This window comes from Neophocaena asiaeorientalis, unplaced genomic scaffold, assembly GCF_003031525.2.
Source record: "Neophocaena asiaeorientalis asiaeorientalis breed wild unplaced genomic scaffold, Neophocaena_asiaeorientalis_V1.1 scaffold230, whole genome shotgun sequence".
Lineage (NCBI taxonomy): Eukaryota > Metazoa > Chordata > Mammalia > Artiodactyla > Phocoenidae > Neophocaena > Neophocaena asiaeorientalis.
Genome location: NW_020175186.1, coordinates 384,178 through 396,249, shown reverse-complemented (window position 1 = coordinate 396,249; position 12,072 = coordinate 384,178). Strand labels below are relative to the sequence as shown.

Below are 12,072 nucleotides of genomic sequence, written 5' to 3'. Positions count from 1 at the left end.
GGCTCAGTAGCTGTGGCGCACGGGCTTAGTTGCTCCGCGGCATGTGGGATCTTCCCGGACCAGGGCTTGAACCCTTGTCCCCTGCATTGGCATGCAGATTCTTAACCACTGTGCCACCAGGGAAGTCCACACAGCTGTGTTTTAAATTATTAATAGAATGTACAATCATAGTAACCTCAGAGTGGAGAAGGAAGCAGCTGGCTTTGGGGCTAGAAGCAGGTTGCTGGCTGGACCCTGCCATTCCTCCTCTGTGGCTCACTCTGTGTCTGTCAAAGGTGGCCGACTGCATCTGCTTGATGGCCCTAGACAAGCCCCAGGCTGTGCCCGTGGATGTCCACGTGTGGCAGATCGCTCAATGTGACTACAGCTGGCACCCCACCACCAAGGGTCCAAGCCCCCAGGCCAACAAGGAACTGGGTAAGGAGAGAGTGGGATGTCGGGACTGGCAGTGAGCTGAGGTGGTGGAAACTTCCCACACCTCCCCCTACACCCCACCCTTGTGGATAGGGAACAGGAGGGCCAATCAATGTCACCTCACCACTTCTGGTTTAGGAAGCTTTTTCCGGAGCCTGTGGGGACCTTATGCTGGCTGGGCCCAAGCAGTGAGTGTACCTAGCCTTCCCGTCCTCCTCCAGTCCAGACCCCGTAGGACTTCGCCCCAAGCCCTGACCCACTTTCTTCTACCCCGCCACTGCCCCAGGTGACCCTAAAGGACTCTCCACCCACCCCAGCCCTGACTCCAGTGGACTCTCCTTGCTTCAGCCCTGCCCCCCATGAACCCTTCCGGCTCCCCACACGGCACCCCCAGTCTTGACCCCAGTGTACCCTCTCTCCACTCAGACTCCTCCCCCCCACCAGGTGCTGTTCAGTGCTGACCTGCGCCAACCCCACCGAGCTCAGGAGCCACCAGCAAAGCGCAAAAAGAGATGCTCAGGGCCGGAAGGCTAGGTGGGGGCGCTGGACGAAGGGATGCCCCAAATACCCCTCCCCACCATTCCCCCTTCTCACCCCCATCCAGTCTCATGTTGGAAAGGGGGCTCCTTGCAGCTACCTCAGGGACCAGGCACCCTCAAATCAAGCAGTTTGCGTGACAGTGTGGGATGGGAGTTGTCTGGGGAGACAGAGCTACCTGTGATTTTAACCTCTTCCCTTTATTATAAGAAGGAACAATAAAATAGAAACATTTGTATGGAAAATGCAGTGGAGGGGCTGTAGGGAAAGGGGTGCGGAGCGGGTGGAGCAGGGTAATTCCCCAGTTCAGGGAGGGGGGGAGCAGGCTGCCCCCAACCCCTCCTACACGGGGGATCCAGGCCCCTAGAGCTGGGGGGCCAGTGTGGGAGACAGTTCTGGGCCCGGCTCCACGCAGCAGTCTCGACAGCAGCAGCTGGCCACCGGCCCTACACGGGGAGAGAAAGCAGAGTTGGCCACAGGAGAAGACCCTCTGCTCTAGTGTGGGTGCCTCTCTGTGGACCACCCTTGCCCTTCCACAGAGCCCAGGGCCTCACCCCCAGCTGCTGGGGCCAGCAGCTCCCCGTGGCTCGCCGTCTGTCCCTGCCCCTCCTGGCTGGTGCCCAGCTGTAGCTTCCTCATGTGCCGCACCACGGCCGTGGCATTGAAGGCTTGCTGTGGAGAGAGGCAGAAGAAGGGACTTTGGAGAGAGTAGGACATCACGGGGCAGGGTCTGGCGGTGTAATTCTCGCAGCAGTTCTGTTAGTTTTATTCAGGCAATATTGGTTGATCGCCTAAAACTCCCTGAAACATCTACAAGGCTTTATTAAACTATATTCAGTCATATCATATAGTAATACACACACGTACATGTATAAAATGTATATATAGATAGACGTGTGTAACTTTTTATGTATAATTAATTTATTTTCACATAAGAGTAAACAATATAGCATTATGTGTCAGGCACTGTTCTAAGCACTTTACATAGTAGTTCATTTAATCTTCACGAATGTCTTTGAGGTGGGCACTATTACTGTCACCATTGTCAAAGGAGGAAACTGAGGCACAGAGAGGTTAACTAACTTGCCCAGGTGTGTGTGTATCATTCTCTATTCAACCTGTCCACTGAGATGTCCCTCAAATTTACCATGTCCCAAACCAAAATCATCCCCTAAAACAAGTTTCTGCCCCTGGGATCTCCATCTTAGTTACGGTACCACCATCTACTTCATCCCCGACCAAAATCTTGGGCCAGCCCTGGACATCTCTTCTCTCCCCCAATATCCATTCTACCATCACTTCTTGTCAGTTCTGCCTCCCAAACGACTCCTGGACCAACCAGTGTTCTCTGTTCGCAGTGCCACTGCTCTGGTCCAAGCCCTCACCGTCTCCTGACTATGTCTCTGCCACAGCCCCCTAAAGGGTCTCCCAGCCTCCACTGTGCCTTTCTGCATCTTGATAGCCCTTTCTATTGGGCAAGTTCCAGCTGAAAATCCTTCTGGGGCTCATCAGCATCCTCAGGATCAAGTCATTGCTCCACTGTGGTACTCAAGCCCCCGAGCAGCCTGGCCCCTACCTGGGTCTGCAGCCTGGGCTCCTGCCCCACAGCTCCTCCAGTCCAGCCAGGCTTAGCGCTTACACTGCCCTGAATGGCTGCACTCTCACGTCTCCTGGCCCTTTGCACCCTGGTTCCGTCTGCCTCAGACATTATTCTGCTGTGCCCAGCTAATTCCTACTCGGCTATCATGTCTGACAGGTTTATGCCCCTTCCAGGATCTCGTAGCTTGGGTTCGATGTCTCCTTAAGAAGTATACACTGTTCTCCCTCTAGACTTGGAGGTCAGGGACCATCACTGGAATAGAGTAGGTGTCAGAGCATTGAATGAATGAATGAGGTTCTTCAGTAAGCACCCCTGAGCATTTACAGTGTGCCCCACAAGGTGCAAGCTGCTGTGTGAGCTGAGGGCTGGATGGGGCTGGGGAGGAGTCCTGGGGAGGCTGGGACCCAGGACTAAACGTGGACTCACCTTCCACTTGCTCTTGGCAAAGTTCTTCTTGATCTGCTCGCTCACCGACTGGTGAATATTCTTATCTAGAGCCGTATCTCCTGCAATCCTAGAGCAGATGTGTGTGGAGGGTTGTCAGTGAAGGTTGAGGCAGGCCTGGGGGCCCCAGATCCCACCCCAGCCCACAGCTTGTGGGAGCTCTCACCAGGGGTGCTGCAAGGCCTGTTCACAGGTGAACCTCTTCTCTGGATCCTTCTCCATCAAGTGCCGGATGAAGTCTTTGGCTGAATCCCCAAGACAAGAGCAAAGACAGCATGGTGGTGCCTGAGAACACCCCCAAGATAGAACCCACCCCTCAGGTCTGGCTGGCACCGAAGCCAGATCTGTCCATTCACCACCCCACCCCACCTGCACCCTTTTCTCTAAGCCCCCAGGCCCACCCCAGCCCTCCAGCTTTCTCCCTTAAGAATAACTTGTTCCTAGAGAAGATTGTGCTCAGTGTATTCACACTGATGTGTACATGACTGATAATGGCTTCACAGCTTTGCCTCCTAATCGGAGGCACAGGAAGACAGATAAAAACATGAATGGTGGTGTCTCAGGCATTAGGAATTCAGTGGGGAGAGGTATTTTCTAAAATACTATGTTTGAAGACCGAATGAATGAAAGCCTACAGTTTCTCAGGCCAGGAGCCAGGCAAAGAGAAGCACCCAGGGTGGGTGTCTGGTCTCGAAGACAGCTCTGGGGAATCTGGTGGAAGGAAGGCAGAGAGGAGACCCCCAAAGCAGATGAGGAAGGCACTGGAGGTAGGACCCAGGGGAAGAAAGCAAAGCCCCAAATACCGGAGTCAGAGATGTCGTCCCAATAAGGAGAGTCAAACTCGTACTCGGCCTTCAAAATCTGTTCAAAGAGTTTGGCATCGTTTTCGTCATAGAAGGGGGGATAACCACAGAGCCTGGGCAAGGAGAAACTCATTCTCATTTCCATTTTCATTGTACCCACTGGCTCCAGGATGGAGCTTTGGGGCAGTCTCAGGGATCAGGCAGAACCCACAGGAAGGAGTTACCCCTTTTACAAAGGGGGGAAATTTGCCCCTCTCTGCCTTGCTCACTCCTGTCCAGCTACCCTGGCTTTCTGTTCCTTAACATGCCGCCATCTGTCCTTCCTCAGGGCCTTTGCACTTGCTGTGCCCTCTGCCTAAACCATTCTCCCCCCACACCTCGAATGTCTGGCTCCCTCACTTCAGTCAGGATGCCACTCATGCCACCTCCTCAGAGAGGCTCCCTGACCTCCTATCTACAATAGCATCCATCCCCATCTCCCTTCCCTGCTTGATTTTTCTTCTTAATATTTCTTACCACCTGCCATTATTTTATAGATTTACTTATTTATTTTCTGTCTCCCTTATTAGCATGTCTGCTCCCTGAGGGCAGGCACCTTGTCTGTCTTATTCTCTGCTAAAGCCCCAGTGCTTGGCACAGTGCCAGAAACATAGTATCTGTTGAGTGAAGTAATATTAGTCATTAATTGGTAGATATGAATATGGATGGCAGGAAAGAAGAAATGGCAGGGAGGAGGAAGAGAGCAAAGTAGGGGAGAGAAGAACTCTGAAGCCACATCCCCAACGGCCAAGCCCCCCACTCACAGGATATAGGCGATGACCCCAATGGACCAGCAATCCACTGCCTTGCTGTAGGGCTTCTGGGCCAGCACTTCAGGGGCTGTGGAGGGAAGGGGACATGGTGGTGACAAATCTGCCCGGCAGCTTTGGGTTCCTCCCCGCCCACATTCCCAGCCCACGGCCCTCCGCACCCACGTATCCTGGGGTCCCGCAGGCTGTGGAGAGCACGCTGCCGGGGTCTTCCATCTTGGAGAGGCCAAAGTCGGAGATCATGATCTTGGAGTCTTCATCCAGGCTGTAGTACAGCAGATTCTCTGGCTTGGAAGATGGGAGGTGGGGGAAGAGGAGTGGGAGATGGCCAGAGGCCAGCAGGACCTTCTGCCTCCCCAAGCACCCCAGCGAGCCCCCCAAAAGCCACTGTGGCATCACAGCTGCCATCTTGGTTGGAGGCACAAGAAACTCAATTAAGTTCGAAGTTCCAAAAGGACAAGGGCCTCGGGGATATAGAAGGGAATTTCCTATAAATCTCAGGTGTGTACTGTGACATCCTAAAGAATTTTTGAGGAGCTCCCGTGCGCCGGATCCTGTCTTGTGCTTGATTTCAGTTTATTCTTACCACATCCCTGCTAGCCCACTCTGAATAATCCCACTTTATAGTGGGGGAAACTGATGCCTTGAGAGGCAAAGTGACTTGCCTGAGAATCTACAGTTAGGGAGGGGAGTGGCAGGGAGAGAATTCAGACCCAGATCTGTTTCACCCCAGCACTCTTCTAGAGCAGAATGAGATGTACTACAAAACGTGAACCCCATCATTGTCTCTGAGGAGCAGGCTTTCAGGGGCTTCTGGCTTTCTTCTTCGTGTTTTGCTACCCCATTCAAGTTTTCTACAAAGAGCAAGTGGGACTTTTATTATCAGAAAAAGACATAAGATGCAACTGGGATAAAGTAACGGCACAGTTCACCTTTGTGTCCATTTGTGTGTCAGAGATGGAATGGGGAGGAAGCAGTTTAGGGCTTACCGGGTTAATTCTGCAGATGGGAAAGCAAGGCTCAGCAACGGGGTGAGAGGTACCCAAGGTCTCAGGAATTTGCAGAGGCCCCACCCCTGGGTGCCCCAGCTCCCCACACACCCTCACACCCACCTTGAGGTCTCGGTGTACAATGCCCAGGTCGTGCAGGTACTTGACGGCATCCAGCACCTGGAAGATGAGGCGGCTGGCGTCCCGCTCTGTGTAAAAGCCTTTTTCCACAATTCGGTCAAACAGCTCCCCACCTGACACCCTGTAGCCAGGGACAGGGCAGTCTGGACAAGAGAACGGAAGGCAGAGAGGCCAGGGAGGGGGCAGCAGGGAGAGCTGTGAGGAAGGGGCAGAGGCAGGGCCACTCACAGCTGCATGATGAGATAGAGGTGTCCCCCACTTTCATAGATGTCATCCAGGGCTACAATGTTGGGGTGCTTGATCCTGAAAGGAGAAATGAGGTGGTTCAGAGGTGAGGACAGTTCAGCCACCTCCCCACCCTCATGGTGAAGAACCACCGCCTGCAAACCTGGGCAGGACGAGCCTGAGATCTGGGTCTCAAAGGGAAAAGCTGATTTACCATGATGTGTCATAGTGTCATGGAAGGCAGGAGAGCCACAGGCGTTAACACTGGGCTCCGGCGTCAGACAGACCCGGGTCCTCATCCGCCTCTGCCACGTGCTGTTTGGGGGCAAGTCTTCTCACCTCACAGTGCCGATCAGTATATGATTTTAACACTTGTCTGGGTTTATAAAGTTGTCAGCCTCCCCCACCAGAACATCATCTCCACAAGACCAGCAGCTTTATCTTGCTCACCACTGTTGCTCCACACCTGGTGCAGAGTGGGTGCTCACTCATATTCACTGAATTGAGGGTAACCTCTCCGGGCTTCAGTTTCTTCATCTATAATATGAAGCCAGTGATAGTACTTCCCTCCAAGTGGTGGAGTGAGGATCATGTGAGGAAATGCAGGGAAGAATCGGCACAATGCCTGGCACACAGTAAACGCTCCAGAAATGAACCAATGATGGTAATTGAGTTTGATGGAAGATTTGGCTCTGCCACAAACTTGCTGTGTGACCTTGGGCAAGTCCTTTGTCCTCTCTGGGCCTCAGTCTCCCTGACCCAATAATGGAAATGATTATTTCGTCCCTGCCCATGGTGGTTGGAAAGCTCAGCGGGGAGGCTGGAAGTGAAGATTCTATATGAGCTTTCCAGTGAGAACAGCAGGTTTCCCATCAGCATGAACAGTTCGGAGACCATTTGGTTGTTGAGTCAGGGCATCTGCAGATGAGCATTTTTCAACTTGCTGGGTGGTTTAATATGTGGCAGGAACTTGCGGTAGGTCTAGAGATAACGTCAGTTGAGATACATGGGTTTGTGACACGTTCAAGGACTGACCTTTAGATCTGATTGGACATTAAACCACTGTAAAGAAGCAGTGGCATCTCGGTCACATCTGTCATGTTAGCTGTTGTGCCAGGTACCTGAAATAAAGGACCTCTAATGCTCCCCAAATCCCTACCAAGTGGAGATTATTACCTCGTGTTACAAATGAGCAATTTGAGGCTCAGAGAGGTTAGATGATTTGCCCAAAGCAGAGATAGGAAGCGAATGGGAGGGGTCAAGGCAGGGTCAACCCAGGGCAGGGACAGGATGTGGCTCACGTACTTGTGCAGGACAGCAATCTCATTCTGCATGCTGCCCTCCTTGCCCTCCAGAGCCTTCTTGGCGATACATTTGATGGCCACCAGCTTCTGAGTCCTCTTATCTTCTGCCAGGATCACCTCCGAGAAGGCGCCTCTGCAGAGAGAGGGGATTCACGAGGTGGGGAACTCAGCTTCCCTCCAGCCTCTCCTCCATCCCGCTATGGGTTACGTGACCATCCCCAGACCAAGGAGATAGGATGAGCCTCCCTCCATCACTCATTCACCTCCCTGGTGCCAGAGGTGACCCAGCCTGGCCAATCAGAGTAGTCTATCCCCTGGCCACAGAAATTGGGTCCTGTGATATAAGCCAGGTTACTGACACTTTGAGAATGAGGTGCTCTTTCCTGCTAAGCTGGTAAGACGTAAGCTTGGCACTAATGGTGGTCATCTTTGCCACCACTTGGGGAGAGCCTGCTTGAGAACGAAGCCAACACAAAGGAAATCAGAGCTGAGAAACCGTCAAAGACAATTTCCTGATAACATCATGTGAGCCCCTGCATCCCATGCCTGAAGTTTACTCCCTAGGCTTTTTTATTATGTGCATGACTGATTCACTCCTTTTTCTGCAAAAGCCAATTTGAGTCATGGCTTATTTAACACCCTTTAGAACCATGAAGAACCATTAGTATCACCTGGGAACTTTTCAGAAGTGTGGAATCTCAGGCCCCGCCCTAGACCTACTAAATCAGAATCTGCATTTTTAATTTTTATTTATTATTTTATTTTTGGCTGTGTTGGATCTTTGTTGCTACGCGCGGGCTTTCTCTAGTTGCAGCGAGCGGGAGCTACCCTTTGTTGCAGTGCGCAGGCTTCTCATTGTGGTGGCTTCTCTTGTTGAGCACGGGCTCTAGGCACGCAGGCTTCAGTAGTTGTGGCTCACGGGCTCTAGAGTGTAGGCTCAGTAGTTGTGGTGCACAGGCTTAGTTGCTCCGCAGCATGTGGGATCTTCCCGGACCAGGGCTCGAACCTGTGTCCCCTGCATTGGCAGGCGGATTCTTAACTACTGTGCCACCAGGGAAGCCCTAGAATCTGCATTTTAACAAGGCCGTCAGGTGATGTGTATCCTCACTGAAGTTTGAGAAGCAATGCTTTCTAACAGGCTCTTAGAAAGGAACACATTCATTTTCACTAAAGTTCACTGATTAAGGAGGGTTTACTAGAGTGTTCTTTCTAGGACGGTTTGCTTTCCCTGGGATAATAAGAAGCCATAAGTCAAAGAAAAGCATCTCTCGTGAAAGCTCAATCATCAGAATAACTAGTGACTGCGATAGCCTCATTGCTGGTTTCCAGTCTTGTCCCTCTCCAGTCCCTCACGCCTTCTGTGCTGTGGCCAGAGTGACCATCCTGAATTGCAAATCTGCCACAAAGTCTTAAATGTCTTCCTGTGGCTCATGGGATCAAGTCCAGCCTCCATAGCTTGGCTTTCAGGCCTTACATGACCTGTTCCTCTCTCTTCTCAGCCTCTTCTTCCACTCTTCCCCCAGCCTCTGATGAGAAGCTCCACTAGACTCTCCTTCCACACATAACATGCCTCTGAACCTTTGCTGATGCTATTCCTTCTGCCTGGAATGCCTTCTCCCTCTCTGACAAGTACACTCCTACCCATCCTTTAGTCCCCAGCTCTAATACTCCCTTCTCCATAAAGTTCTTCTCCACACAGAAGCCACTGCTCTCTCTGGGCTCAACAAAGTCCTCATTCCCAAATTTAGCTAGAGCACAGCACACACCCTGTTGTCATTTTCCGTAGGTCTGTCTCCCTCACATGTTTGGGATCGACTTGGGAGATCAGGTTTGAGTTATTTCTGGATTCCCACCACTGAGAACAGAGCCACGCCCAGCTTCAGTTCCAAAACCTAGGCCAGAACCCCCAGTTCTTGGCAACAAGTTTGAAAAACTGGCTCCTTCATTCCTCCTACTTTCTTCTCGTCACAGGAACCCAGAGCTGTGGCAAGAGCAGCCTCTGTTCCACCCACTGTCAGCCAGAAGTGAGAAGCCCAGGCCAGTCGGGCCATACAAGGCCACCATGGGGCCTGGGCAGTAGGAAACAGGAAGCAGTGATCAACTGGCTAGAGGAAGCACCACCCTGGACTCAGCCTCCCCAGCCAGTCAGGCCCAGGAGTGAGGACCTTCCCAACCCCGCCCCGCCCCCCCCAGCTCAGGGACAGCTCTCCCTTTCCTCCTGCCCTGAGACTCACGTTCCCAGAACATCACGGAAGTCGTAAATGTCCCCAATGTCCTCCGCCTGCTTCCAGCTGGGGCCTTCCACTGACCCCGGCATGGCCCACTGCCCCCTGGCCACAGCCAGGGCTCCTGGGAAAGGGAATGGAAGAAAAAGACTCAGCAGGGCCCAGCCTTCTTTGTGGGAACTTACTGGGGGCCCCATTCAGCCTGCATTTATTCATTCCTTGATTCATTCATTTGACAAAATCATTCAACTTTCACTCATTCACAGGCCATTTGTTCATTCAGCAACATCTATGCATCATATCCTTATGCCTAGAGGAAAATCCTTCAGGGTGGCAGCAAAATTCTTTATTCAACAAAGTCACTCATTCATTCGTTTATTCAGCTCACCTCCCAGTTCCTCCCTCTCTAAATCCAAACACTCCAGGGGACACTGACCTCTGGGAGGACAGAAGAGAAGACCCCAGAGCAGCTTGTAGAAATGCACAGCCCCGGAGGATCCCCCGTCCCCAGAACCAGCAATGTCCCAGCCCCACCCTGGGAATTGCTGGGGTGTCTCCTCTCCCTCCTCCTTCTCCCTGCCAGGCCTCTCGGAAATCAGTTTTCCGGCAGCCTGGGCTTCCAGCAATATCTCAGCCATGTTTTTAAATAGCTCCTTCTGCACTGTTACCACAGCAACAGCAGCCACAGCTGGAGCTCCCCGGACCTCCTGTTACCCCCCTGTCACTCCTGACTCCCCATCTGGGTCCCAGCAGCCTGAGAAATGGTCCCACCCAACCTGTCCCCTCCCGGCTTGATCTCACCCTGATCTAGCCTGTACTTTTCTCTGTTGAGACATCTGTCTCAACCAGCAGTAGAGAGTGAGCATTCTCTCTCCATTCATCAGGTGGAGAATGGGGAGACTGAGGTTGGCGATGGATAGGGTCTGGACCCAGAGTTGCCCAATGACCCTAGCTGGGGCTCCAGCTAAGCTTGCTGAAGGTAAAGGCCTTGGAGGGGGCTGCAGCCAGACTAGGACCCATCCAGAGAACACAGCCTCTCAATCCCATCCCAGGCCCACAGAAAGTGAGGCCACAAGAGAGGCCAGTGTACTGTGTGACCTCAGGAAGAGCACTTTTCTTCTCTGTTTTTTCTGTGGGAAAATGAGGGGAAGGTTCCCTGACTAGAGCCCCTGATGTACGATCCCACTCTTTGGGTGGGACTTTGTTCCCAGGGGGGTCTGGCCACCTATCCCAGGGGCAGAAACTTCTAGGAAAGGAAACTTGATGGTAAGCTCTAGAGGCAGAATTTTAAAACCCACCTGAAGGCCTGGCAAATACAAACCTCACAGTTCCACACATATCCCTACACCCAGATACACCACACCAAGACTCACCCACACCCCTGAACCCAAACACCTGCCCCCAGATCCAGCACACTCCGTCTCCAGATGATGCTCTGACATCTCATCATACATGTACACCCAGACATCAGCACACATGTCCAAACACACACTTCCTCAGACATCCTCACACCCAGACATCCCTCCCACACCCCAAAACACACATCCACATACACCTGGACGAGATGACATGCAGACAGGACAGACACACACACACAGACCCCTCACCTGTATACCAGACATCCCAGATTCATTCACACCCTTCACCTTCCAGCTCCTATACACCCTAGAAGCTCTTAAACTCCAAATCCTCAAAACATCTAACTCCAAACATCCTCAGTACACAACTGTATACCCCCCAACTCTGACTTACTATCCTTTGAGCCAGATTCCAGCACACACAACACCTAGATACACAATGTGCAGCCCAAACACTGTTTCCCAGACATCCCCACCCATACGGATACCCTTACGCACCAACATGCTGCAACTTCATATCACATCCGCTTGCCTGTGCTGTGACATTCGCATACCCCAACACGGCCCCCTCCTAATGCCCAGTCCTTCCACATTCAGGCCCAGCTGAAGGCAGACACACACACACACACACACACACACCCCTCCTCCTGAAGCCAGACACACACACACACACACACACACACACACACCTCCTCCTTCCTCCCTTCCCCCCATCCCCGCCCCATCTCCACCTCCCAGCACAGGATTACACACACACACACCCCCCCCCCTGAACACACACACACACACACACACACACACACACACACACACACACACACACCTCCTCCTTCCTCTTTTACCCACTCAGTAAAGGCACCTGCTGGGCCTGGGGCATAGGTGGGGGACAAAGGCCCAGCACTGCCCCTGTACAGTCCAGTACGCCCAGGCACCCCCTCCCATCTTTCGGGGATGGTGTCCAGCGGCTGAAGGGTCCCGCCGCCCGACAGCGCCCAGGGTCGCGGGCGGGGCGGTTCCCGGGCTGTACCTGCGGCTGCCCAGCCGCGGGGCTGGCTGGGAGGCGCGAGTTGTCAGGTGCCGAGCTCCGTCCGCCGTCCGCCGCTGCTGCGCGCTTGGCCCGCCCGCCCGCTCTCGGGCTAGGGCTCGATTCGGGCTCAGCTGGCTCCCTCCGCCCGCCCGCGGCTCTGATGTCAGAGGAGGAGGAGCCTGCGGCGGAGGGACTA

At 53.1% G+C, this 12,072-nt stretch overlaps 2 protein-coding genes across 8 annotated transcripts in view; one reads left to right on the top strand and one right to left on the bottom strand.

Moving 5' to 3' along the window:
• Positions 1-12,072, top strand: part of OGG1 (8-oxoguanine DNA glycosylase) — a 17,714-nt gene that overhangs the window by 4,919 nt on the left and 723 nt on the right. The window contains exons 5-7 of one of the 5 annotated variants that reach the window (XM_024764632.1): positions 276-417; positions 553-602; positions 859-993. In XM_024764632.1, the coding sequence (XP_024620400.1) occupies positions 276-417; positions 553-602; positions 859-948 (282 nt within the window). In that variant the 3' untranslated portion in view covers positions 949-993. The other 4 variants (XM_024764636.1, XM_024764633.1, XM_024764631.1 and 1 more) reach the window with 4 other exon arrangements.
• On the bottom strand, positions 1,133-12,022 carry CAMK1 (calcium/calmodulin dependent protein kinase I). 3 transcript variants are annotated; one of them, XM_024764629.1, is made up of 12 exons: positions 11,877-12,022; positions 9,501-9,615; positions 7,268-7,399; positions 5,966-6,040; positions 5,720-5,858; positions 4,769-4,895; positions 4,602-4,677; positions 3,799-3,911; positions 3,162-3,240; positions 2,978-3,065; positions 1,506-1,623; positions 1,133-1,397 (listed from the first exon to the last, which is right to left on the bottom strand). In XM_024764629.1, exons 2-12 carry the CDS (start codon positions 9,581-9,583, stop codon positions 1,315-1,317), a joined length of 1,113 nt encoding a protein of 370 aa, XP_024620397.1. In that variant the 5' UTR covers positions 9,584-9,615; positions 11,877-12,022; the 3' UTR covers positions 1,133-1,314. The 3 variants fall into 3 exon arrangements, with proteins under 3 accessions (XP_024620397.1, XP_024620396.1, XP_024620398.1); XM_024764628.1 differs by lacking the exon at positions 11,877-12,022 and adding an exon at positions 11,348-11,381; XM_024764630.1 differs by lacking the exons at positions 3,799-3,911; positions 11,877-12,022 and adding an exon at positions 11,348-11,381 and having other exon boundaries at positions 4,773-4,895.

Coding starts and splice junctions, on each gene's coding strand:
- CAMK1 (XM_024764628.1), bottom strand. Junction 7,400..9,500: donor TTCCGTGATGTTCTGGGAAC/GTGAGTCTCAGG, acceptor CTCTCTCTGCAG/AGGCGCCTTCTCGGAGGTGA. Junction 1,398..1,505: donor GCTGGCCCCAGCAGCTGGGG/GTGAGGCCCTGG, acceptor CTCCCCGTGTAG/GGCCGGTGGCCAGCTGCTGC.